General features: G+C 36.4%; 1 protein-coding gene across 1 annotated transcript in view; it reads left to right on the forward strand.

Annotated features, from left to right (window-relative positions):
* The first annotated feature begins 415 nt into the window (after window positions 1–415).
* Window positions 416–26,972, forward strand: part of MFSD14B (major facilitator superfamily domain containing 14B) — a 29,418-nt gene continuing 2,861 nt past the window's right edge. The window contains exons 1-11 of the mRNA XM_030257926.4: window positions 416–684; window positions 11,612–11,707; window positions 14,789–14,851; window positions 17,079–17,206; window positions 18,058–18,172; window positions 19,130–19,348; window positions 20,426–20,539; window positions 21,084–21,155; window positions 23,632–23,744; window positions 24,641–24,738; window positions 26,552–26,709. Coding sequence (XP_030113786.3) covers window positions 505–684; window positions 11,612–11,707; window positions 14,789–14,851; window positions 17,079–17,206; window positions 18,058–18,172; window positions 19,130–19,348; window positions 20,426–20,539; window positions 21,084–21,155; window positions 23,632–23,744; window positions 24,641–24,738; window positions 26,552–26,709 — 1,356 coding nt within the window. The 5' untranslated portion in view covers window positions 416–504. The remainder of the gene's footprint in view (window positions 685–11,611; window positions 11,708–14,788; window positions 14,852–17,078; window positions 17,207–18,057; window positions 18,173–19,129; window positions 19,349–20,425; window positions 20,540–21,083; window positions 21,156–23,631; window positions 23,745–24,640; window positions 24,739–26,551; window positions 26,710–26,972) is intronic.

Here is a 26,972-nt window from a genome sequence, read left to right on the forward strand (position 1 = left end):
GTGTTCAGCCTGGAAGAGAAGGAGGCTCAGGGGTGACCTGATCACTCTCTACAACCACCTGAAAGGAGCGTGTAGCCAGGTGGGGCTCGGCCGCTTTTCCAGGCAGCCGGTGACAGGCCAAGAGGACAAGCTGTGCCGGGACAGGTTTAGGTTGGACATGAGGAAGAATTCTTCCCAGAAAGGGTGGGTGGACATTGGAATGGGCTGCCCAGGGAAGTGGTGGAGTCACGGGCGCTGCAGGGGTTTAAGGGAGGGCTCTACACTACCACGGTCTGCGTGACGAGGTGGTATTGGGTCGCGGGTGGGACTGGACGCCCTGAGACACCCTTCCCACCGCAGGGACCGCGACTCCCGGAGGGAAGCGAGCCCGCCTCAGGGCGGGGGCGGCTCGGCCCGGGCGGGCGGGGCCGCGCGGTCACGCGGGCCCGGCGGAGGCGGCGCTGCAGCCGCCGGCCCGGCCCGGCCCGGCCCGGCCGCTCCGGGAGGGGCCATGGTGGGAGCGGCATGAGCCCCGAGCCGGAGCCGGAGCCGCCTCCAGCCCGGCACGGGCCGGCGAAGGAGGAGGACCAGGAGCCGCCGCCGCCGCCGTCGCAGCCGTCGTGGGAGGGCGGCGGCGGCGCCAGGTGGGGCGGCTGCATCATGCTGGGGAAGAGGGGCGGCCTGACGGCGGGCGGCTGCGGCGCGGTGAGTGCGCGGCGGGAGCGGCGGCGGCGTGCGGACCCTGAGCGCGGCCGGGCACTGCGGGCTGGGCCCCTGCGGGGAGCTCCCCCTCAGCTGCCCGGTTCCTGGAGCGTCCTGCTCTGGATGCCTCATGGAAGTTGGGGTGCGGCGGATTCTTCTGCTCGGCCCTGCCCTGCCTTGCCCTGCGCGTCCCTGACAGCCCCGGTCGTTCCTTACGAGTTTGTCCCGGGCGGAGTAACCTCAGTAATGGCACCTGTGAGCAGGTGGTTGTAAATAAGTTTTCTTTTAAAATATGTGAATGCGAGGTGCCAGGAAGGTAAAACTTAAGTTTTCCTTTGGAGCTCTTGGAGGTGCCCAGTGTTGAACCTAACCCACGGGATTACCGTATGCAGTTCTTATAAATGGCTTTGCTTTCTGTTTCGTCTCTTCACACCAAGCACTGAGATCTTCTGCAAAGAAAGGAGCTGGTATGCAGTGAGAGTGATCCATGCTCTCGTTGTGAAGTTGTGTTTGTAAATGTGGTAGCCGTGCCTAATTGCTTTCTGAAGAAAAAGGCTTAAGCCTTTCTGTCAGTATGTCAGTGTGCTCACAAGGTGCCTTAAAGCCAGATCAGAGATCACATCCCTTGAGCTTTCTGTAGTACATGACAGGTGACTTGTTTCAGGCAGGATGGTACTGATTGGGGCTATATAACTCATCCTGTTTTGTTGGAGTTAACCCAGTGGTCATGATGGAGTAGAAGAACCCAGGGGGAGGTGCAGAGTAATAAAACAGGTGATCCTGGCACTAACAGTTTTTAAAGGGGTTTTAACAGTTTTTGCATGTGCAAAACAAGGCAATGCCTCTACCATGCCAAATCTTTTTCAGCAAGTTGAAATCACAGCTTGCAATTGTGATGTTTTTTTGTCTGAATTGCAAGCTGCTAGTAACTTTTCTTGAGGTATATTTATGTTTATGTGTACCTGAATAATTTAGTGTTAGTTAGTCACAAACTTGGGTGTGCTGAAAGCTTTGCATATGCCAGAAGTTATAAAACAGTGCTAGGTTTGTGTCAGGGAGCCAGCATCTCCTTTGTTTCTTGCCTGTCCTCCCACAGATAAGCATCTCTGCTATCAGAGAGAAGATAGTGGGCTGTTTTATGTGAAGGTGAAGAAGTATTTTTAGCTGTTATATTTAGTAGATTAACAGTGTAGCAGTAATGTGATACCATGGCTAGAGCTGAAGAATATTAAAAAAAAGTTTTGAAGCCATCTGTTTGATACACATACATTCTTTCTACCTTACTTGTATTTGATGAAGCTCTCAAGGTACTTTTAGTAGATGATTAATGCAGATAAAATGTAGAAAAATGTTCTGTGGAATTCATCGGTCAAGTAATTTATTTTATGTAAGTTAATTCCAAAATGATTGCTTCACTCTTCTTATGGTGTATCACTTCTGTATTTGAGTCTTTCAGTGGTCTTTTAGAAATGGCTATACCCTTCAAAAAGCAGGTTGGACACTTCAAGAATTGCAGCTGGTGTCTGCTCTATGGTAGAATTGCTGTTCAGATTTGTGTACAATATCTCTGTTAAAGTGTCTAGTGTATTTGGAATGCAGTAACCTAATCTGAAGTCAGACTACAGAAATATCTATGAAAGAGTTTTGAAAAGTTAATGTTTTAGTTAAGAGAGAGGAGGTTTCTGTTTTATCAGCTCAGAAGATGTGGTGAAAGAAACAGACAATTGATCTCAATATATAGAAGAAAAATAGTTGAATTTTTTGATATATGAACAGAGGCTAGGAAATGAAAATTTATTTCTTTCTCTAATTTTGAAAAGTAAGACTCAAATATAAATTAGATCTATAACTGACAGAGGCACTAAGCCATTTTTTTATTAATGGATGGAATGTCTGATATAGTTGAATTAAGTGTTAAAAAAATGCTTTTCAGTACTTAATATATGCTCTTCTATAAGTTTGAAAATTTAGCTTCAAAATTACATAAATCCTTAATTTTGTAAAATGATATGAGGTTTGGTTTTCTGAGTGTGTTTTTTGTGCTTTCCACTTAGTTGTGCCTTTGGAGGACTTTGTGATCCTCTAAAGCAACTTGTAGAAGACAGACTGCATGGAGCTCTAGCCTTATCTCAGTAGTGCTGTTATATCATGTGTTCCTGACTGAACAGTCTGTTTTGTAATTGCACTTCCTGCACTTCCCTCTGATTCTCACATGGTTGTCATATTGCTACAAGACTCTCTGCCTAGACTTCATTGAAAGAGCTTATTCATGATAAAATATGAGGGGCTGGATCATGGCTTTAGGTGTAGTTGCAGAGATCTGTTTGATTTCAGTGGGAGTGCATGCCTGGCATTTGGAAGAGGAAGCTTGCTGCTTGGACTGCTGCTGAAGAAATAAATGCAGAAATGTAATTTTTGTGAGCTGCTTCTTTGGTCTCTGAAGAATGTCTTAACTTTTAATTTTTATTTTTACTCTTTCTTCACATCATATCAGTAAGACAAAGTAGGAAGAGTATGACCAAGTCTGTCAGGTTGTGCAAGGCTTTCTCCTTTTATCCCTCCAGCTTAGGTGTGAGAAGCTTCTGTTTTATGATGAAGCTGTAACTACTTCACCTTGCTGAATGCATTGGCTTCACTGAATCAAAGAGCTGAAATACAAATGCTGAACAAATGACTTCATATGACTGGAGTTACTGCCTCAAAATTAATAAGAACAATGATATGTTTAACTAAATTCCAATGGAATTAAATAATTTTTCTTGGCTGTATTACCATGATTTCAGTGAGCCTCAGAAATTGAAGTAAATTATGCCATGGGACATTTTGTTAGCTCTTGTGCAATCTTGTTACATCTGAATTGGGAATGCTGGTAGTATAAAGGCTAGCATGGCATTCAGAATATTTGTGCTGCGCACTTCATTTCTGTGCAACCTGTTGTCGGTAATATGTCACACTAAGGAAACTTTTCAGCAAAAGAGTGTCATACTTCTTAAAATAAAGTGCTTTTGTGGGAGAAGTCCTAAATAGGGTATGAAAAGAAAAGTGACACGTATGTACTTCTTTGAGAATTAATCAGATGTTAGTTTCATGTTCTTAGACACTGCAGAATGCCTCAGCTATTATGAAGCCCAAGGCCTTTATATATTTTGGAAAGATAATATAAAAATTCTGAACTGTACATCTTGGAAGCTTGCCAGCTTTTATTATTTAAATTTTATATTGGTTTACGCAGTGAAGCACAACTGGTGTGTACCCAAAGAATTACATGTTCTTGCCCTTAATGTTAGCATTTTTCTTTTTTATACTCCATAAAAAATACAGCACAGTAAAACTAAGGCAGTGTGATTTAATGTTACGAGACTTTACTGAAAAAGGTCTGAATTCAGTGAGCTTGTTTCTTAAATTTCTTGCTTATAGAATTTAAATTGTATTGCTGGTGGTTAAAAACATAGTTAATTTGTCAGTTTGGATGCTCTTTGTGGAGCACTGTTTTCTCCCACACAGGTTATTTTTACTGTTAAATCTGAATAATTAGAGATGAACATTGTCAAGACTGCCAGTGTCATTCTAAATCTTGCCATCCTGTTAGATTGACATCAAGTCTGAACTGTTACTAGGACTGTTTAGCTGTTCTGTTTAAAAGCAGAACAGCTAAACAGCAGACTGTTTTATATTTTTGCTGAGAGGGCACTTCTGGTGTTACAAATCTACTGTTACTGATGCTTTGGGTTCTATCAGTGTGGATGATGTTGCATTCCAAGAGAAGCACTGTAGGCTAGATCAGTAAAAACTTAAATTATTAAGTCATACTTACATAATTAGTTATGAAGATCCAAACCTAGCCTGCTGGACAAGGAGTTTGACTAACCATCTGGAGTGTGGAGAAGCATGTGTATTAACTAAGCTGCCAGTACTTTTTAGAGGAATTTCTCATTGTTGTGCATATTTCTAAGTTTTACAAAGAAAACTTAAGCAGATAAATTGACTTCCAACTTGCTGTAGTGTAATATGCTGGTTAGATGTTATTTCTGTGTGAAATATTTTATTTAAGCAATGAAGTACTGTCTAGAACGGAGCTTTCAGAATGTGGCAAGATGTATGGCAATTGTTTACTTGGGTGGCCTTCCTGCCTCAGTGGCTTCAGCCATGAAGACTGAACCAGAAATAGTCTTCATGCCTTAGAAGATTCTTGCTTCTAAACTTACCCAGTCTAAACTTAAACAGGAGTGTGTTCCCACCAGGAAATACAGTATGGCAAGACATTTTAGAATTCAAGAATAGATTGTGTAAAGTGCCAGTTATTTTCTTGTATGTTAGTTATAAGGAGGTAGTGGCAAATTTTTTTAACACCCTTCATCTCACTCCCAGTTCAATGAAACCCATTTGTATCATTCTGCAAATATGTTAATTGCAGTTTGGAGGTAGCTGCTTCAGCACTCCACCATACCTTTGGTAGTGGTCTTTTTCTTTCTGTGAGCCTCTTGTGCTTCTGTAAAATAGATTATTCAAGAATGAATATTGCTTAAAGCTCCTGAACAAAACAGTCATGAGATAAGAGGAGAATCTTTACATAGAGCTAATAAAAATGATCAGAACATCAGAAGAAGAGGATTAGCTAGGCAGGCACATCACATGTTAATGCAATAGTATAGTGATAATTTTTTTCCTAACAGGAAAAAAAATCTTTTGAACATGTGTTAGTAAGCCACTGCTGAATGCTAGACTAATTTCTTTCATTAAACTCTTTTTTTCCAGGATCACATTCCTATGTTGTAATCATCCTATCTGTGGAATTAAAATTGTTTCTTCTTGTTTGGATTACTTAAATTAATATGCTTTAATTTCAGTCAGCCATTTCATTTGTTATATGTATTCCACAAACTTTTGTTGTTCTTTACCATTGCCCTATAACTCTTCCAAAGTGAATTGCAGTTTGTTATCAATGAACTTCATCACTTCACTTTCATCCTTTTTTACAGCTCACTTCTGAATGTGTTGAACAACATAGGTGCTAGGACAGAGCATTAGGAGTCATCTGGTAATGTTGCTGTATGAACAGATTGCAGTGGGCTTATTTTTTTTCAATTTCTTTTTTTTTGTATGTTTTGGGATTTTTTGTGATTTGGGTTTTTGTTTGTTTTTTCCTCTGTGTTTGTGAGGGTTTGTTTGCATGTTTGTTTGCTTTGCTTTTCTTTTAAATTCCTGTGGAAAGTTTACTTAAGAGCCTTTAATAAGCATCCTCGAGTATATTTACTGAATTTTCAGAAGGCTTATTGATGTGATTTGCCTTATCTATATATGTGCTTTTGAGAATGCCAGGAGCTTTTTAAGGCACAATTTCTCTTTGCAAAATCTTCACAGGCTTTTAATTTTGAATTAATTGTTGTTCTGATACTCCAGACCTGTGCAATATTATTTTGCCTAGCCTTCTGTTGAGAAAGTGTGTCATGATCTTCCAGTCCAGACACAGATCTGTTGAAGGTACTTGTTTTGCAACTGAAATACAAGTTTGGAGAATGTATAATCTGAATTAATTATGATTTATATTGCAGCTCACAAGGCATATCTAAAATGCTGTACTGGATTGGGAAGCACTTTCATTTGTGTTCTATGTATTTTTGCACTGAATTTTTGCCTGCTCCAGCAAACAGAGCATTTGTGGTGAACAGTTGGAATTAAGATGGATCCAAAATGTTTCTATTTGAAAATTAAAGAAAATAGTCACTAGAAAGAGACAAACATACAATATCCCCAGAAAAATACCTGGGTAATATGTGTGGAAGAAAGAGAATCCATCATGAAGTGAGATGGACTTGGGGCATAATACTTGTGCCAGAATGAGGTAAAATATTTGAATAGTCTTGTAGTGAGACATACCAGGAAAAGTTTGCATTTGAAATGGTTGTATTTTGGGAGAAACTATTGAAATAGCAATGAAGAAAAGTGTGTAAAGGGAATGAATTTTAAAATTGTCATGAAATTCAAGATCTGAATGATTCGTACGTGAAAGCATGTTTCTTGGAGTGTTTTACTGATTCTGCTAGTTCAGTTTTTTTTTTTTTTCCTTGAAAATACCATAGTTGACATAGGGAACTGCAGTGCAGGTTGTAGTATAAAAAATGAGTATTTGAATAAGTTAATTTTTGTAGGGGAAATGTAGGGGAAAAGGCACTTGCAAAAAAAGTAATTAAACACATACTAACTCATTTGAATGTTGTTTTACATATTGTAGGACAGTGAGTGCTCTTTGCAAAGGTATGTCTGTACTGCAAGCAGAACAAGCAACTAGCAGACTCTTCTGAGGGACCTTGGTGCCTGGTGGGAAGGAATTTCCCAGAAGATGGTGTAGGGGGGAAAAAAGCAAGTTCCTGTGATTTGTCAATTCAGAAGTTCAGTTTGAGTTTGGTTCTTATCTGCCTGAAAGATAATAGGATTATGTGGCTGGAAAGGTACTGCAGGGAGATACCTTCCTCTTCAGGACAGCATCAGCTGTGCGGGCTGAGCAGGTTCCCCAACGCTTTTCCAGGTGGATATTGAAACAAACCCTTCATGTCCAGCTCTGCTGCTTCACCCTTATGGGAGGAAAGAAAGCCTGCTGTATTTATCCAATTGAATATTTTGTTTAATTCGCCTAGTGGACTGTGTGACCATCATCAAAATAGAAAAAAAATGAAAATATGCTCAGGAGGATTTCAGGATTTAACAGTGAGAAGTGATTTTATTCTCAAAAAAACATATTTCTTCAGAGAAATAAACAGCTAGGCATTCTTGAAATTGATGTTAAGGTGCTTTTGCAGGCATTCAAAAAATTTAATTATTACATTACAGATTTGAATTAACAGATTAATAGTTATCTAAAAACTGTATGAATAATAAATACTGCCTGTTCTTGGTTTGCTTTGCCGATCTGGACTGGCTGTAAGATTGCATTTTGCTGCAGAGTATTTTAGGGTGAATTGTATTAGCTGTTCTTCAGAATGTCTTAGATGAGGTATTGTTACTAATACTAGAATGTGTTTCCATCCTCCTTTTCTATGAGCAATTATTACCAGCTGGATTTATCATTTTGACATCCTTTCATGGATTTATTAATGTTCAACAGCTGTTTCGCTTTGAAAAAAAATTGTACTGCCTCCCAGCAGTTATCCCAATTTCCTTCAAATTAACTTTCGGATTTATTCTGATTCCAAGAAAGGCAGAAGAAAAAGATTTTTTAGAATTGGGCAGTGAAAGGAGGCACTGAAGGAGCAAAAGTACAAAACTGGAGAAATAACAGATGTTTTGTTGGAACTTTTAAGACTTCAGATTTTACAATGATGGCCTTAAACTTGTATTGTTAAGTATTTGAGATTACTTAATGTTTTGGTCATTAGTGATTGTGCAAATATAAAACCTTGACAAACAGCTGCATTTGAAGGTTGTTACAATGTTCATACATAGTTTCTCAACCCACACACAGCTCTGTGACATTACGATGATCCATGTGAGTAGCAAATAAGCCCTTAACAATTTTAAGGCTTTCCTGAGGGCATTTAAAACACTTCCAAGTTGAGGGCAGTGAATGAGGCAAGCAACTTGTATGTTGACCATATCTGCACTATTTCTGAAATACTTTGAAATTTTTTTTCATCATAAGGAATTCAGCAGGTTATTCCAATATTGCTTATTCCAAATGCCTTAACGTCCTTGTGTTTCAAGGTTTACAACCATTTTTTGCATATTCAAAGTTTTTCGTGTAAATTGCTTGGAGTTTTGTTGCAGAGTATTTTCTCAAAGCAGAAATGAACCTTGCCCAATAGTTCTGATACAGCTTTCTGGAAAAGGCAAGCGTGAAGTGATTTTAGAAAACACTTTGATTTTGAGCCGAATAAAGAATTTTCGTTGATTTTTTTTTTAATCTGTGGACCAGGCTGTGTACACGATCAATCATAAACTATTTTGGTTTCATAAAAAAGCAGTTGATGCTTGATTAAAAATTGGAAGTTTCTGTGATAGAGTTTTTTGGAACTACAGTAAAGATGAACATTCAGAAGTAACTGTCTTCATCAGTTCATTTGATAATGTCAGTAAACTTTCCTGGTTTCATGATCTTAGTTTTCCCAATACAGCCCTTAGCACAAGATTTTTAATTAATCTAGGGATTGGAACACAGTAAAGAAAACTGAAAGAAAATAATCAACTACAGTCAATGTGGATCATAGACTGGTAGTGCTAGTATATTTGATGTAGAATGCTGGTCTTATTTTTAACAGGTACATGTTCCTTTCAAGATCTGAATTTTAGTTTTCCTGGTCATGGCTTGAATCCAAAAGGCTGTGGTGTTTTCTGTTTTTTTAGTAGGTCAGTGCAGCTAACTGTAAGCTGCATGATACTGCCAGAAATGATTTGCAGACTGTTTCAATCGTCATGCTCGTCTTTGAGTGTGTATGCTCATCTTTCTGTTAAACCATATAGATCTCAGATCAAATTTGTGTGTATTAAAAATACTATTAAAAAACTCCAAACACTCCAGAACTTCATTTTTCATGGCATTAGAAATGTTTGCTAAATGCAGACTCAGTATTTATGAAGCAACAACATACTTAGTGATATAAAGTTGTGAGGGAAGTAAAGTAGAGGCAGGAGAAGGTCTGTCTCTTACCTTCTTTACTGTAAAATTTGCTTTTTTCAGAGGAAACTGCTGTGGAAGGAGTCTTCAGACTTCAGTGTAATGAGTGTTGAGTGCCCGTGTGACTGTCAGACATATTGGCAAAAAAATATTCATAAAATTATCCTATCACCTTATATAGGAATACTTACAGACATCTTATATGAGGAGGATTTTTTTAAAACTCCAATAGTCTTTGGAATCTTTGGTATTTAGAAATTAAAAATTGCATGTTAATAATGCTTGAAAGTTACTAACCTTCCAGAGATAATCTTTGATTTATGATATTATATTGTTTCCCAGGAGAAAGAGAATTGTTTTCTTCAAATCTTCATGCTTGGAAGCAAGCTGCAATGCAGAAAATAAAATCTCACTAGATAGAATACACTGCTGCTGCAGGTTTTGATAAACTGATGGATCTAAAAATTCATACAGATTTACTGTTCAAACAATAGGAATTTCTTCACAGTTTTTACTATAGATAGGTTAAATGAATCTTTTACTGCAAGCATTTTCAAAACATTGGTGATTTCTACCAATTTGGGCAAAAGTTTTTGAGTTTTTGAGCAGGGGAGAAACACCTGTACTGTACAACTGTGTCTGTACTCTACCTTCTTCATAGGTTGTCTTGACTTTTTTTGTGTTCGGTAGGAGGTCCTGAGTTTCATGCTCGTCCTGGTGTCTGCTTGCTGAAATGAGTCAGGTTGATATTTATCACTAGATAGTGTCCCTTTAACTGAATTCTGCATTATTAAATTGCGCTCGTCTGTTGGAGTGAAATGACCTTGGATTGGCTGGAAACACTGAAAAACAGTCTTCTGCAGGACAGTTGCTAGGAGAAAAGCAAAGAGTAATTTTGGAACACAAAAACTATGTAAAACAGTTACTATGCCAAGGTGTAGTCAGAAATGAAAACATCACAGAATGCTTTTGATTGGAAGAAACCTCAAAGATCACCTAATTCCAACCCCTCCACCAGTGGAGAAGATTCTACCCACTAGATAAGTTGCTCAGAGCCCCATCCAGCTAGCCTTTTAACACTTCCAAGTATGAAATGTCTACAACTTGATGTAGTGCCTTACTATTTGTTGAGTGAAGAATTTCTTCCCAATACCTAATCTAAATATCTTATTTTTTCGTTTAAAACCATCCCCCTTCTCCGATCATATTCTGCCCAAGTAAAAAGTCACTGTTCATTTTTTAAAAACCACTCTTTTTCAAAAGACCCCTTCAAGCAGTGAGAGGCCACAGAGGTCTCTCTGGAGCCTCTTTGCTTTCTCTTCTCTTTGCTTTCTCTTCTCTTTGCTTTCTCTTCTCTTTGCTTTCTCTTCTCTTTGCTTTCTCTTCTCTTTGCTTTCTCTTCTCTTTGCTTTCTCTTCTCTTTGCTTTCTCTTCTCTTTGCTTTCTCTTCTCTTTGCTTTCTCTTCTCTTTGCTTTCTCTTCTCTTTGCTTTCTCTTCTCTTTGCTTTCTCTTCTCTTTGCTTTCTCTTCTCTTTGCTTTCTCTTCTCTTTGCTTTCTCTCTCTTCTCTTTGCTTTCTCTCTCTTCTCTTTGCTTTCTCTCTCTTCTCTTTGCTTTCTCTCTCTTCTCTTTGCTTTCTCTCTCTTCTCTTTGCTTTCTCTCTCTTCTCTTTGCTTTCTCTCTCTTCTCTTTGCTTTCTCTCTCTTCTCTTTGCTTTCTCTCTCTTCTCTTTGCTTTCTCTCTCTTCTCTTTGCTTTCTCTTCTCTTTGCTCCCTCTCTGTCTCCCTCTCCATCTCCGTCTCCCTCTCCGTCTCCCTCTCCTCCTCGACATAATCAACTTCTTATTTGCTCATATTTTGGCATTTTCATATATAAAAATTGTTCCTCTTCTGATTATGTGCATTGTCATGATTTTGTTGAAGCAGTGCTGTGATCTTGATGAAGTGGATGTATCTTGTCACTTGTAGAGGAAGCAGGGAGAGGTCTGCCATTAGTCACCTTGTCATGGAAGGGTTGCAAATAATGCATGAGTGGGAGAAAGCCTAAAGGCATATTGGAGCTGAAAGCAGTACCGGAATATGGCCAATAATTCTTTTCAGTCAGCAGGTGTTCAAGGGAACAAACTTGAAGTTCCCTAGGGATTTTTAATTGTTTTGTAATACAAAACAATTTCTCCTCCCTTGTTTGGCTTATCGTTGTTCCCAAGGGTTTAGTTAGTAGGTCATGCCGAAAAGTGGTTATGCTCAAAACATGTTTGTAAGAGATATTTGCACATGTAATGAACTGGATGTGTATAACCACTGCATTTGTTTTTCTTTCTTAGCAACAAGGTATTGGTCGGCCGAGTGTATACCACGCAGTGGTGGTCATATTTTTGGAATTCTTTGCCTGGGGGCTCTTGACAACTCCAATGTTAACGGTAAGTATCACTCATCAGCTGTGTTCTTGGTATTGACAAGTGTTAATTTGCTAATTTCTAGGGAGTTGGGGTGTAATTTGCTTTACATTAATGCATATCTCATTACCTCAATTCAAGAAGTCTAAGCAGCTGAGATCTGGACTGTTGAAAGACTAGAAGATAAAGAAAAGGCAATTAATTCTGCTGTACTGCTCTTTAACTCTTATTTGCCTTTTAACACCAGTTTAGTCTATTGATTAAATTATCTTTGAAAATTCTGTCTTTTTCAAGACTTCATAGTTCAGTTAATCTTCCCATGGTAACAATTAAGTAAACTATTGAACCCTTCATTAACTGTATACTCCCATGGGCTGACTGTTTTGTCAGCATATAACTTAAAGTGCGAAGGCATTAATGTAAGAAATGGATTTCATAAGTATTTATTATGTTCTGGTTATTTTCCAGATGAACAGGTAGTTTGAGTGTTGTTAATAGAATATGAAGCATTTAATTTGAAGGCATGTATCTCGTTCATTTTAGTGGGGTTTGCCTGTGAGCAATTGCAGGAGGTCTACAAGTCCAGGTTTTAATTGCCTAATACTTGAAAACACACTTTGAATACATGGCAAGCAAAGTTTTTTGTGATTGAAAGAGTTAATTTTTTTCTTTCTCCAAACTCCAAGTAAGATAATGTACATAACTCTTGGAATGTGTTTGCCTATGTTTTCTAAAGAGAGTTGCTGAACTTCTTAACATAACTTAGTAATAAAAAAATTTATATAAACAGTTAACACATTTCCATAAAGCAGCTGTCTCACAAAATGACTGTCCTGTTATCCTGTCTTGCCAGTGTCAAAATATAGGGAAGCTTACTGGGTGGTCTTTTTTATATTTTCTTTATATTTGCTTTTTTTTCTTAACCAAAGTGTGCAATTTCAACTTGCCCAAGTTTGACACTTCTCATCAAAAGGATAGATGTGCAAATCAATTCTTACAGATCTGTAAACCCCCACCAATTTTAATAAAACTATGTATTAGGTGGATTCGTAGTAGTTCCCAGTATACTATTCCGTTTGGAATAGGTCCATAGTTGAGGGTGATCATCTTTATTTGTAATCAGCTCTGTGAACACTGAATGGTTGCTGTGTGGTTTATATAATTTCAAGTAAGTTTGATACTTTGCACCTGTCTTGTGATGTACCTGTGATAGCTTACATTGGCATGCTTATGAGGCAGATGTCATGTAGAGATATCTTATGAGCAACATTCAGCCTTTGGACTGCCAGCTGCCTACTTCTGCTCAAGCAGGTTTGTCAGGTAGGAAGGCCAGAAATTGAAATGTCTGGTCTGTTTATCAAAGCTCATGGTTACTCAGTTTTTTGTGGGCTTTTTTCATTATTCTGTAGGTCATTGTCCACTTCCAGTCTAATTAAAATGTTGCATACTAAGAAAAAAAAATTGTTTGTATTTTTGATAGCTGAGATTATTTATATTTTTAATTTTTTAAATTGCTTTTTCAGTTCTTTTGGCATCTGTCAGCAAAGCTGTACTGTTTGTTACCTGACACTATACTTGGAGAAGAAAAGATTTAAAGTGTTTATAAACCATACAAAGGCTATTCTAGTCAAAAATTGCCCAGACCCTATGCACATTTTTTAAAATTTATGGACTGGTAACCAGTGTTAGTAAATTACCGTAAGCAATATTAATTACTTAATGTTTTCTCTTATATATATATATATATATATATATATATATAAAATATGTTTCTATTGTTAGAACCTGAGTAAAGATGTTCCCTCTACCAGTTTGTCAACTTGCATTTCTCTTGTCTATAAAGTAACAAATTAATATAAAAAAAACTTGAGCTTAATATCAGCAGTGGTTGCCTCTCAGGAAAAAATACTAGAAAACAGATCACAGGTAACTAGATTTGGCTCTCTGAGTTTCCTGTTTTATGTTTGTTTTGTTTTTCTTTAACTTAGAAGATATCTACTTTTAGATCTGTAGTTTGAATTCTGATCTTCTTTTTCCTCAATTCATAAGGTCAGTGTTCTACCAGGTGAAAAATTGTCTTAAATACCTAATCAAAACATGATACCAGAAGGGAAAAAGTGATGTAAATAAGGAGAATTTTCTGACCAGTAGTTAGTAAGAGAACCACCACTTTGATTAAACCCGTGATTTGAGAATCTCAGTCTTCCTATAAAAAATAATGCTGATACTTTTCAATGGCACTTTCTCAGTACACATATAAGTAATTTTTGTAGTTGGTGGCACTTATCTATAAATATCAGGAGCAAATAAATGTGAGATTTGTTTTAACGTGAATTTTTGTGCATTTGTGCTTTGAACATCGCAGTAAGTTTTTTTAGTCAACAGTACCACCTGTGAGGCCTCTTAACTCTAGCATATTTATGGTAAATCTGTTTAGCATAGATTAACATTCTTGCCCTTGAATTAGTACTGCTGGTAAAGCACCTTACATGAATTTGTAGCTGTATTTAAACACTCAGAACTCTTGCTGGTATTTACAAGCATCTACTTACTAATTGGAAGTGTTTCTAACTTTATTTAGAGCTATTTAATAGCTGCTATGTGTTCAGTTGTGAATATAGCACTGTTTTTTCCTTGTCAATGTAAGTTCGCTGAATCTCATTTTCACTGTTAAATATTGGCAGTGTTTGAGTCAACCTTTTAAGAAATTAACTACATAAAAATTTAGTAATTTGTACCGCATGGTTTTTGCTTACACTGATCTTCTTTTTGAACAATGTCCCAAACCAACTATCTCTGCATTACAATCTTTGCCAGCATAGGAATTTATGCCAATAAACAGATATTAAATCTTGTTTACATTTTCTTGCGATGACAAAAAAGAAGTAAATGCTACTTTGTTCCAGATTTTTTTTTTTTTGGTTTTTGGTTTTTTTTTGGTGTTTTTTTTTTCTGTTGTTGTTTAGTTTTTATTTTGGGATAGGATCCTTTTTTTTGTAACAAGTTCTCATAGAGCTATCCTGTTTTACAAATCAAATTTAAACTTGGAATCAACTCTCTTCTGTCTCTCATTATTAAAATAGTGTTTTTTTTCCCCCCGGTCAGGTCTTACATGAAACATTTCCCCATCATACATTTTTAATGAATGGTCTTATTCAAGGTGTTAAGGTAAGATGTTTTTTAAACCTTTGACCTAAATATTCTGTGTGTTGTCATATTTTGACTTGTCTCAACTACATTTTCCATAAGAACATGCAAAACACTGAGAATGTAGTTAATTCTTAAACTATTTTTTCACTGTAGTTGTTGTTTCTTAGGCTGAATTAAAATTTTACTGTGGAAGTGGCAGCATCTTGAGACAAGTGGAATGTTTCTCAGAAATTTAAATTTCTCTCATTTGAATAGGTACCACTTGTAGCTATTTGTAATTTTGATAAGGATCTTTCTGAGAATAAAGCTAGGCTTTTATTGTCTGCTTCCTAATGTTGAATGATTTATATCAGAGGGAAATTAATGCAATCATGGTGATACCATTGAGATAGAAAATGAAGCATTTAATCACTGTGATTTTGTCTTAAAATGTGGTATAAGAGCTCATTTTCATCAGGTTTGTTTTATTTCCTTGTCCTGTTTTTTTAATCAGCTCTTGAACATTCTGTGATATTCAAGATATTCAGGGCAATTTATAGCTTACTTAGACCACTGCATTCACACAGTGATTATGTTGGATTGTGGTCACAAAAAAGCTTGAAAAAGTTTTATATGATAACTAATGTAAAGTCTTTTCTTTGATAGCTGTTGTGCTGAGAGGCTGCAAAACCCTTGCTGAAACTTATGATTAAGATATTTACAGCACTTAGAGAGCGTTTTTTATGCTGTGTAACAAATCTAAGGCATTGCTTTCAGTTGTAAGAACATAGCGTCTTTAGGATCAACTTGTTGTCCTGCTGTCTTGCGTGGTGGGCTGGCAGAACACAGTGCACTTGAGATATTGGTTTGTCTCAGTCTGAAAGAGGAAGTTATCATCTCATTGTTCTCATAGAAAAACAAAGTTTGTGCTCCTCTTTCTGTTTTAAGTTTTTCTCTCAAACTGCAATGTAACTGTGCATTTAAAGTAGTGAATAGAGAGTTCCCCATAGATTTTTTACAGAGCATGTCTGTAGAAAGTACAGTAATATAATGATTATTTGGATTGCTCTAACAGGTCTAATAAACTGGGGATCAAAGACTAGAGAGAGCTTGTAATTCCATGTCTTTTTTCTTTAAAATTTTGTTTGTGAAACATTTGAAGTGTTTTTGACAGCAAAATATATTAGTTCATGTGGCACTGAAATCTGATTCTAAGGAACAGAAACACTAATTTCAACTGAGTAAGACATCTGACTTTCTGAGGATCTGGTAGTCTGTCTTCACAGCTTTTGCTCTCAATCTAGTTACTGAAAATGTTGAAAATCAGGTTTTGGCAAAACACTTATTTAGTACAGCAGTCTGTATGCATATTAAACTTGTGAGGATACTTGAATAAGAGAGCTAAGCTGAAGTTAGCCAGAGTAGGCTTCCCAGGTATTAAGGTGCTTACAGAACCATGCATTTACTAATGTTTGGGCTTATGGCACAATTGGATTGATAAATGAAGAATGTACTAATTAGGAGGAACTGTTAACAAACCTGTGAAATCCTTCCCTTATTTTAATTCTCCTGTGTAATAAAATGGATTTAAGGCCTAGATTCTAGGACTTCATAAAATTCTGGAAAATCTAGTATTTGATCCTTAGCCAGTTTTTACTGTACATGTGACCTTTGCCATAGGAATCTCATTATAGTGTCCCATCATCTCAAGCTGCTGGGCTTGCTCAAATGATCTTCTTAGTTCTTGCTCTTTCCAGATGTACTGTTCAGGATGAATATGTAGTATAAAGCAGTAAGTGTTTAATTTAATTTAAGCTGTTAAATTTGTTTCAGAGAGCAGTTATGTTACACAGAGCTCTCTTCTAGTACAGTGCAAATTAGAGGGTAACTTGGGTTTGAAATCTAGCACAGAGTCTCTTGATAGAGGCTAAGATAATGTTTTTCATGGAACTAGACTGTATTTTGGAGATTTTAAAGATTTAGCAGTCTATGTTATTTCTATATTGAATCAAATGGATCTTGAAAAAAATGTATGCTGTGTCTTTTCTTTTTTTTTTAATTCATTCAGGTTTAATAGATTTGGAACATAAAACATCAGAATCACGGAAAACTACACTGTAGAACAAATAGTGTAAATTTTCAGTTATCTACAGCTTCTGTATTTAGTTTCAAATCAATTTTCAATTTTATTCTTTTCTTATATTGTTTTAAAGTGAGCCTTGGAAATGTAGATGCAGACATACTAATTGTTTTTCTTCTGTCACAGGGTTTTTTGTCATTTCTCAGTGCTCCACTAATAGGTGCTCTCTCAGATGCTTGGGGAAGAAAATATTTTCTTCTTCTTACAGTTTTCTTCACCTGTGTCCCAATTCCACTAATGCGAATAAGCCCATGGTAAGTGGTACAAACTGCAAGCTTGTCAGGAGAGAGGAGATGTTTGGGGAAATGAGAAACAATAAGACAAGAAGAAAGCAGCTTTCCTTTCAAAGCATGATTGTATTATTCAGTAGCTTTTCTGTTCAAGATGTATTCAAATTCTGTATTCTAAAATTGGAAATAATGGAATGTGAACTATATTCATACAAGTAAAGCAGTTCTTGTAAGGATTTGATAATCCTGTCTAACTCTGTTTTAAGATCAGCTGATAATTTTTTCCCTTAATGACTGACAGTAATAAACATGTTTTTAAAGCTAAATGAACCTTAGTGTTTATTTGCTAAAGAAAAGTATAATTGTTGCAAGTGAGATATTTTACCTCTTTGATTAGGACTTTAAAACCAAGTCAGTACTGCTTAGTTAAGACTTCAATTGCATTTTCATTTATTGTGGAACTTGGAAGAATTGCAAAAGAATTTTGTATATACTCTGAATGCATTCAGAGTTCAGGTTCCATATATTATATATATGATAGTTTATTCCTTAACTGGCTGCTGAAATGATTTCTAAGATAGTTCATTTTTCATAACTTGAACTAGAGAGTGTAAATATCTATAGGTACCATATCCTCAAGGGACCACTTCTTCTTTTAGGTTGATGTATAGTAAACAGAAGAATATAAAAGAATTTAAATGCTGTTTTCCAGTATTTAAATGAGATGGTACAGTCATTCATTCGTCTCCAGTAGAGTTCTGTGTTAGTTCTCAAGGAGCCCTCCTTCTAGGCTTAGACACAAACTTGCTTATTAGTAGGATAAAAAGCAAGAGATCTTAGTTCAAACTTTCTAATTGTTGCTTTTAAATTATTAGGTGGTACTTCGCTTTGATTTCAGTATCTGGAATCTTTTCTGTTACCTTTTCTGTAATATTTGCCTATGTAGCTGATGTAACACAAGAACATGAAAGAACTACAGCCTATGGACTGGTAAGATATGCTCAATTTGGGGAAAAAGGTCAGATTTTGACCTTCATATTGAACTTGTGTTTTGTTGTACAGATTGTTTCCAGATTACTGTAGAGAGTTTGATAAAGGAATGTACCATGGCTCAAGACACTGTGTTACAGTTCAGGCATGGAGTACTGTGCATTCATGGGGAACAGAATTAATATTTGACAACTTGCATAGAGGGCATGTGTAAGAAAGAATGTCTTAAGTTTTGCAAACAGAACATTAAATGTTAAAGACAATGCAAGTAATTTAATCTAGCAATAGTTTTCCATCACCTGAAAGTTGCAATCTAGTTCATATGGCTTCTTTTTGGTATAGAAGGGCTTTGTCTAATGTCAGAATGGTAAGGAAGGATGAAACTGCATTTTTAATTACTTAGACACGACCTTTCTTAATGATCCAAAGATGAGGAAAATAATTTAGTTAGTACAAGCTAGTCCTTTCAGTGGTAATATAACTCCTGCCTAGTTTGCTTTCCTAATACCTATATTACTTTAAGTTTTAGAGGTCTATTGATAGACATCCTGACCTTTTAAACTTGTTTTAGGCACACATTTAAATTTACTGACAACTTTTGCAGTCAAATCACTTCAAATTCATAATTAGAAAACAAAATAAAGGTTTTAGTCTATTTGAACGCAAGAGCCATTTTCCTTTGAGCTAAACCAGATCTTGGGAGTGCAAATCCTGTTTAGTGTGGTGTGCTGTTGAGAAGGCTGTAGAAACTATATTTAAGACCCATACTTACTGTTGTAAATGGTATGTGGTTTGTTTACTTTTTTGTTTGGTTTGGGTTTTTTAGTTGAATTTTTACTGGTGTGTTTTTTAATTCACACTTCTAGGGAGGGGTGTTGGTAGTGAGCGAGTTACTTCCTTTTTCTGTAATGGGAGAATAACCACTTTGATGACTTTGTAAACTGTTGTTGTGCATAGGTATCTGCCACCTTTGCAGCAAGTTTGGTAGCTAGTCCTGCCATTGGAGCATACCTGTCTGCCAGCTATGGGGATAGTCTGGTTGTGCTGGTGGCCACGTTGGTGGCTGCTGTGGACGTCTGCTTCATCCTGCTAGCTGTACCAGAATCTCTGCCGGAAAAAATAAGACCTGCTTCATGGGGATCTTCTATATCATGGGCACAGGCAGATCCTTTTGCAGTAAGATGTACTTCAATAAGTAATTTGATAATTTGGTGGTTAATAAATAATAATAATTAGTTGCAGTTTGTAAGCTTGAGAAGTCATCGGCCTTCCTGGTAGCTTGACTATTCAGTATAACATAGTCTCCACTTTCTGCTCTTGCCCGTAAAGATCTAACTACATTTGAAAAACAAAATTAAACCAAACTTTGTGGATTAAATAATTCTAAATTTGAAAATAATGTTTGGTGTGAAATTCAAAGGGACAATACTTTAATTTTCTAACTTAGATACTCCATTTTATTGCAAACAGAAATGCTGAATTCTTATGCCTCAAAAGTCAAGATTTTAAGGTTTTACATACTTTATGACTGTGCTTTTGGCAGTCTCTCTCCCTACCCTTATATCCACATTTGGTTATATGTAATTTCTTTCTAATGGAGAATGATCTATAAAGCCCAATTTTTTTATAGGCATATATAGGAAGGGCTAAAACATACTGTGCAGCCTGTGTAGTAACTTTTTCACTCACTCCCATGTACTCAGTTATTTTATGTTTTTGTTACACCTTGGTATCTTAAGAAAGGAAGAAGTGATTGTTCTTCACGAGATCTGTCCTGCTGGGAAGTGGTTGTGAATATTGAGAGATGAATGGTATGCTTGAAAGACTGCAGTTACAGAATTTATTTCCAATTTATTTGTTCCTTAAAATAATTAATATAATTGGTGAACAAGTGGAAGACTTGTATATTATTTGCTAGTATCTTTCAAAACAAATTATTACTTTGGAGATCCATTAGAAGGTATTGGGTCCATTAGGTATTATAGTTATATAATGCTGGTTTTGGGGAGTAGTTTTGACTTGGCACTGAACAGTAGCTTCAAAAATCTTAATGGAAACTTTATTGAAGAATTGGGTTCCCCAAACTGTATATAAAGAGATTGTGACTTAAGGTTCAACTTAACAGTATTCATGTGTAATTGTTTTGCTGTGTATGCATGCACAAGAAAAGGGAATTTACTTTCTTCCTACTGTATGCTTTCATTAGACTTTGTACCAGTGTTTCAGTACCTGCCTTGTTCTTTTGTTTTGCAGTCTCTGAAGAAGGTTAGAAAAGATCCTACAGTTCTCCCGATCTGCGTTACAGTGTTGCTCTCATATCTGCCTGAGGCTGGCCAGTATTCTAGTTTCTTTCTGTACTTGAGGCAGGTAAATATTGGTGTCTTCACATCTTACTAAGGATGTTTAAATTAGTATTCCCTATGACCCCTTTCTTGTTACATACTTTCCTTAGAGACCTGCTTTCTGACAAAATAAAGCTTTAAAATTAAAGACAGGGTGCTTTGCTAAGCCAAGAACTGAGTTACACTTGACTCCTGATGCATAAAGCCTGCAGTGTCTTAAGCGTGTGTTTACCTTAAACATGCCTTTGTTCTCATTCTGTTCAGCAGTTTCTGAGTCTGTCTTGAGGTGGGATCTTGCCTGTCAAAGACCTGTTGTGTTTGGGGGAGGGATAGAGAACTTCAGTTTCCAGGTCCATGAATTCTTCTGTCTCCTTATTTTAAGGCAGTTTTGTTTTCCTGTATACTTTTCTTGGCAAAGAGTCAAGCATTATTCTTGAAAGTAGACACTTCCTCAATAGATCCTGTATAAATCTAGAGGAATGAGTATTTTCATTGAGAAGATATTCATTGCTACTAATTGCCCTGATTATGTTTGGCATTTGTTTCACACAATTTTTGCTTCTCTACAGATTATAGGCTTTGGATCTGCTAGCATTGCAGCATTTATAGCTATGGTGGGCATTCTGTCCATAATAGCTCAGGTAAGCTTTGTTTCTTAGTGCTTCATTTAAGCTTGTCTAAAAACTTCTTATAACTTGCATTCACTAAATGTTGTATTCGTGATACAGGCCATGTAAATTTCTTGCTTTGTATCAGCTTTCCTTAGAAGTACTGGGTCTGGACATCAGAAAGATAAAATTTGCTAAACTTGGATCCATAAATTCATTGGAATTCTGAGTTAAAATCATTAAAATGATACAGGAAATTTGTAACTAAGTGCAAGACATTCTCAAAGGGAAATGCTTTATTTTAAATAAAAATCATGCTGCTTGCACCCATTCAGTTGGCTTGTGCTATCAGATTTGCATATAGACATTCTTTCCAGGGTGACAGGCTCAGCTTGGAGGCTGAGGAGATGTGAGGCCTTGGTATCTTCTTAATTGGCAACAGTGAGCTGATTTTTCAACAAATCCTTTATGTCTTTTGTAAATCAGAGTTTTTACGATGTGATTTTTGGTATCTTCATGGATACAGTTTGTCTTCCTATTCTGATAACAAGAGGACGAATGGCATATAGATTATGTTGTACCCTTGCTGCCATTCTTAGCAGAATGAAGGTTGTACTGTTTTGATGTAAACAACACATTGATTTACCAGTTTTACTGGTGTCAGATGTGGCCTTCATTAGCAATTCAAATAATTTTTAAATCTTTATCCTGTGGTTTATTCTGAGATTATTGTGTGCATTCGCATTTGCCAGTCATACTTTATGCTGACCAGTATTTTTGCTAAAAAATTCTAAGTTGGCTTCCCTTCTGGTTTATAATTTTCAGTGTTAAAATGAGGAAAATATTTTGATTTTTGAGCTTCTTGAAGAGTACAGCTTACTGAAATAATCTTTGTTTATTGAAATAATCTTTGCTTCATAAATACGGATTTGTGTTGGCATTTTGGATATCTCCAGAAAGAACTGAACACATGAAGGTAGAATTACTGTATTTTTTTCTATGTAGCATTCAAACTAGAAATGAGAAATAAGAAACCTAGGGTGAGCAGTTGTCATTGGCTAGATGCCAAGTACCTACCAAACTGCTCTAGCACTCCCTGGACAGACAAGGGAGAAAAATTAAGGTAAAAAAACAACTCTTAGGTGGAGATAAGGCAGTTTATTAAAGCAAAAGCAAAAGTTTAGGCATGCACAAACAGGGGAAAAAAATAGATTTATTTTCTACTTCACATGAGCTAGCAGTGCTGAGCCACTTCCCAGGAAGCAGGAATTCCACACGTGTAGCAGTTGCTCTGGAAGGCAAACTTCGTAAATAACAAACGCCCCATTCCTCCTCCTTTCCTCAGCTTTTAAATCTGAGCTGATACCATATGGGATGTGTTACTCCTTTGGTCAGTTTGGGTCAGCTGGCCAAGTTTTGTCCCCTCCCAGGATCTTAACCCATTCCCAATTTACTGTGGGAGGAATGTTCAGAGACAGTGCTGATGCTCTGCCAGTGCTGCTCGGCAGTAGCCAAAGCACTGGTGTGTTAACAACACCTTTCCAACTATCCACTGACCAGTGAGAGCTGCTGTGGGAAAATTAACTCCGTCTCAGCCAGGCTCAATACAATCCGAAAGAGACAAGACAAGAGGGGAATTGTATTCTGCTCTGCAGTTGTGGTTCCTTTTCTCTGTATTTTTACTGAGGCATTACGGAGTTTCTCCTGTTAAAGAAAAATGTGTGTTCCATTAAATGAGTCAGGTTGTCCATGTGGACTTTGCTTTACTAGGAAGTGTCTGCTGCTTGCCCTGAGTGTGGTGTTTTATCTTGAGTTCAGATCTCCTTCTCCCTCAGCAGTAACACTTCTAACAAATGGAAATACTGATCTTTGGTTAGGATTAGCTTCCATGTGCAAATGAAAAGGTTGTATCAGTGGTGTAAAGAGTCAGTACAAAATGTAATTAATGGTGCCAAGGAATTGGCCAAATTTCAGTGTATGTGATGAAGGTGACAAAGGGACAGGATTTACTTGTAAGTTTAAATTTAAATTTGCAAAATAATTCCTTAGCTGACCTAAGGAGTTTATTTTCTTTTGAGCTAACAGTCTCTTTTTCTCTAGCATTTGTAGATACTGGTAAATACAAGTAATGTCCAGCCTGCACTGTTTTTGCTTGGTAACACCTTTTATTTTGTGGAATGCTCTATTCTGTAATACAGTATTGTAGAGGTGAAAATGAAAGCCTGCCTGCATTGGAAATAGCCACTGTCATCTAATATACATAGAGAGGGCAATATATATGCTTCTGGATGTCCCAAAGTAGTAACCATTTAAATGTTAAGAGTGTCTGTACATTAAATGTTCAAATGACTTACCTGTATTTTGGGCTTAATATAGGAGGAGAAAGAGGACAAATGGTATGAACTCCTCATCATTTGAAAGGTCTTCTGAATTACTTTGCATGGGAGAAATTACTTTAGCAAGTCTGAGTTCTAAAAACTTTTTTTTGTTGAACTAATTTCTCTTGCAGACTCTGTTTCTCAGTATCTTGATGAGATCTATAGGCAACAAAAACACAGTTCTCCTTGGTCTTGGCTTTCAGATCTTTCAGCTGGCTTGGTATGGTTTTGGATCTCAGTCTTGGTAAGCATACATTTTGCTATGTACATATTTGTTAAGGAACTGTAAGGAACTGAAAGGTTTTTTTTTCCCCAAGAAATTCTACTATTAATTCTGTTGTCATGGGTATTTGAGTGCTTTGGGAATTAAGTATTCCCATTTTCATTACACTACCAAAATTTGGTCTGCATTTTACATATGTAGGAATGATGGAATTTCCTGTACATACAGCCCTTTTGAAAAGGGAGTCTTTGCAGCATTTTGTTCCACTGAGTATTAAGTCTATGAATGGGGTTAAAACTTTTTCTTAAACTCACAAGCTAATAAATAGTATGTTCTCTTTAGTAATTCCACTAGATCTATTTTACCCATTAGCTATTGGTTTTACGCTTGTTTTTGTTTTTCTAACATATTTTCTTACTCCAACTATAATCCCTCTTAGAAACTATCTAGAGTTTCTTCTGTTGGAAGAACTGTCTTTAAGTAGAGACAATTAGAACCATAAGCTACAAAAACTTCTTTACAATGTGTGTCCTACTGAGAGGGATGAGTGCTTTCTTGTTGTTTATCAGAGTACTTCCTAGTCAGTTGTAGAAGCTAGAGAATTGCATCACTGTGACACCCTGGGAAATTGTTCATGCAGTGTTTGGAGAGGAAAGCCCACTTCACTCCTGTTCCCCTCTTTCTCTGCTAGGATGGAATCAAATCAAATGTGCTTCTGTTGCAACAAGTTCAGAATAATATATGGGAAGGGAGCAGGAAGATAACCAGATAATTTCCAGTTCTTTAGGTGTTTTAACAGAAACATTTTGATTGGGAATGAAGTGTTAAATAAGGGTGCCCTTGTGGCTCTTGTGAGAGTGTGGGGAGTAATTATAAGGGTAGTCTCATTTTTAATTCAAATTATGTATTTAACACAGGATGATGTGGGCAGCGGGAGCTGTAGCAGCCATGTCAAGCATTACATTCCCAGCAATTAGTGCTCTGGTTTCACGAAATGCAGATGCAGATCAACAAGGTGAGTGTTGGATAAATTGCTGTTTATGCATTAGACTGCTTTTTTGTGTAGAAAGCAGAAGAGTTATCTAGGTGTACTTTTGAACTTTGTGTGTTTTCACTTGGTAGTACCTGTGGAAGTCTGCTAGTCTATGAAGAGAGGAAGGAAGTGCACAAATTTATCATATTTGCATTGTAAAATACATAATTTCTGATGAGCTACTTCTTGTCTTTCTTTCTGTAAAAGTACTGCAAAGACAACAAAAACATTGTCTTTTTTTCTCTTCGTTTTATTATATGTGGTATTCTCTAAGTAGACAGTGAGGATTAATGTAGCAATACTCCTTTTTAATTACACATTTTACCAGATTGAAATAAATGTAGGAAAGAAGTTTTATTTTTTTTTTTTGTATAAAAGTTGGGCCTATATGATAAAATACTTCAGATTTTCAAGGAACAGGAAAGGATGCCAAAGTAATCAGTTAATCTGAGAAAACACAGAATTTACTGGTTTTGATGTGAAAAGCAATGTACAGTAAGAAATCACTCCTCCTTTAAAGCAAAATGAGAAGTCATCACAAATTAAAACACTGGTAAAAAGACTTAGTATTGTTCTTGAATTGAACTTGAATTTAGCATTCTCTAAAAAGTGCTGTACGTATACATTTTAAAGTATCATTTATTCTTTAGCATTGTACAATATGAAATTAGGTAAATGCAGTTAATCTGAGAAATACAAAGAAGATGCTGTTCCAGGAGATGGATTTCTGTTGAAAGATGCAAAAGAGTATTTTACAAGGGTTTTTTTTAATTATTCCACTCTCCTTCATTTTTTTGGAGACATTTTAAAGATTTTTAAAGACCAGTTTTCTGTTTACATCAGGAAATGACAGTTTAGTTAAGCTGACAAAAGCCATTGAACTTTGATTTTACGTAGAGGAAATCGGTATTAATAGCTAAGGCTTTAACGACTGAGGTTTTGCCACCTAGTGGCATGAAGATTTTAAACTTCTATATCATCAACCTATGAAGTAAAAACTTGGACAGCTATCTTTTTTGCATGTTTTCTTTTCCTCCCATTTTACAAGTTACTGCCTTAAGAATGAAGCAGATTATTAATATTTTAAGATAGCATTTTTTAGACTCTTATTATGTGAAGATATTATCATCAAAACACTTCTTGCACAATTGTCACAATTTCTTAAGTTGAAACAGAAATATACCTATAGCACTTTGATTAATGAAGCTTTAAAAAGAATCCAGTGTAAAAGTAGAGTCAATCAAGTATTGAATTTACTGCTGTATACTTAATTTACTGCACTTAGTAAGTTAGTTGGTATTTAAATAAATACTCTCCACAATTTTTTGGATATTTTCCCAATCACAGCTCTTAACACTTAGGTACAGTACTCTAAATTTCACTTGAAAATAAATTGAATGGGAACCACATTTAAGCTGTGCTATCTTCACTGTCTTTATTGTAGGCTTTGGGTGATAGTGGAAGAACTCTAATATTAAAAATGAAACTTTATTCATCATTCATCATAAATTATTATGATAAGTTTCTTTATAATCATAATGAAATATTATCCAATAACAGAAATAATAATTCTTCCAGTAATCTGTAAGTATAGTGACTGAACTACGGTGTGCAGAGGATTATTTTAGTCCAACAAATTTTTCTTCAATATACTTCTTACATCTTAGAATGCAGAAATAATTATGAAATGCTCTATTTTGGCACAATTATTAGAATACACTCAGAGCTCTTGGCTCTGAGCATTTCTTCTTTGCTTAAAAAAAAAAAATCCTACTTTTTTTTTTTTCCTCTTTAGGTGTTGTCCAAGGAATAATAACTGGAGTAAGAGGACTGTGCAATGGCCTGGGACCAGCACTGTATGGCTTTATTTTCTTTCTCTTCCATGTGGAACTCAATGAATTGCTACCTGATAACACTTCTGAAATAAAAACAAACCAGAATCCCAGTGATAAGGTTAGTTCAAAATTTGGTGTGGAGTTTGCTGTGTAGAACTCATAGGGCCAGAAATCTGTCTTCTTGGTTGAGTTAGAATCATCATACCTTTATCGTAAACTACTTGATTTTCACTTTTCAGTTTTATTAAATAATTAAGATAGCTCATAATTTAAATGTAATAGTAAATACTTAAATTTACAGTAGTAGCAGCATTGGTTTCAGTATTGTAACAGTACCAGGTAACTTCTTTTGATGTAAATTTACTGGAACTAAAGTTTGAG

The sequence above is a fragment of the Taeniopygia guttata genome, chromosome Z (assembly GCF_048771995.1).
Source record: "Taeniopygia guttata chromosome Z, bTaeGut7.mat, whole genome shotgun sequence".
NCBI classification, from domain to species: Eukaryota; Metazoa; Chordata; class Aves; order Passeriformes; family Estrildidae; genus Taeniopygia; species Taeniopygia guttata.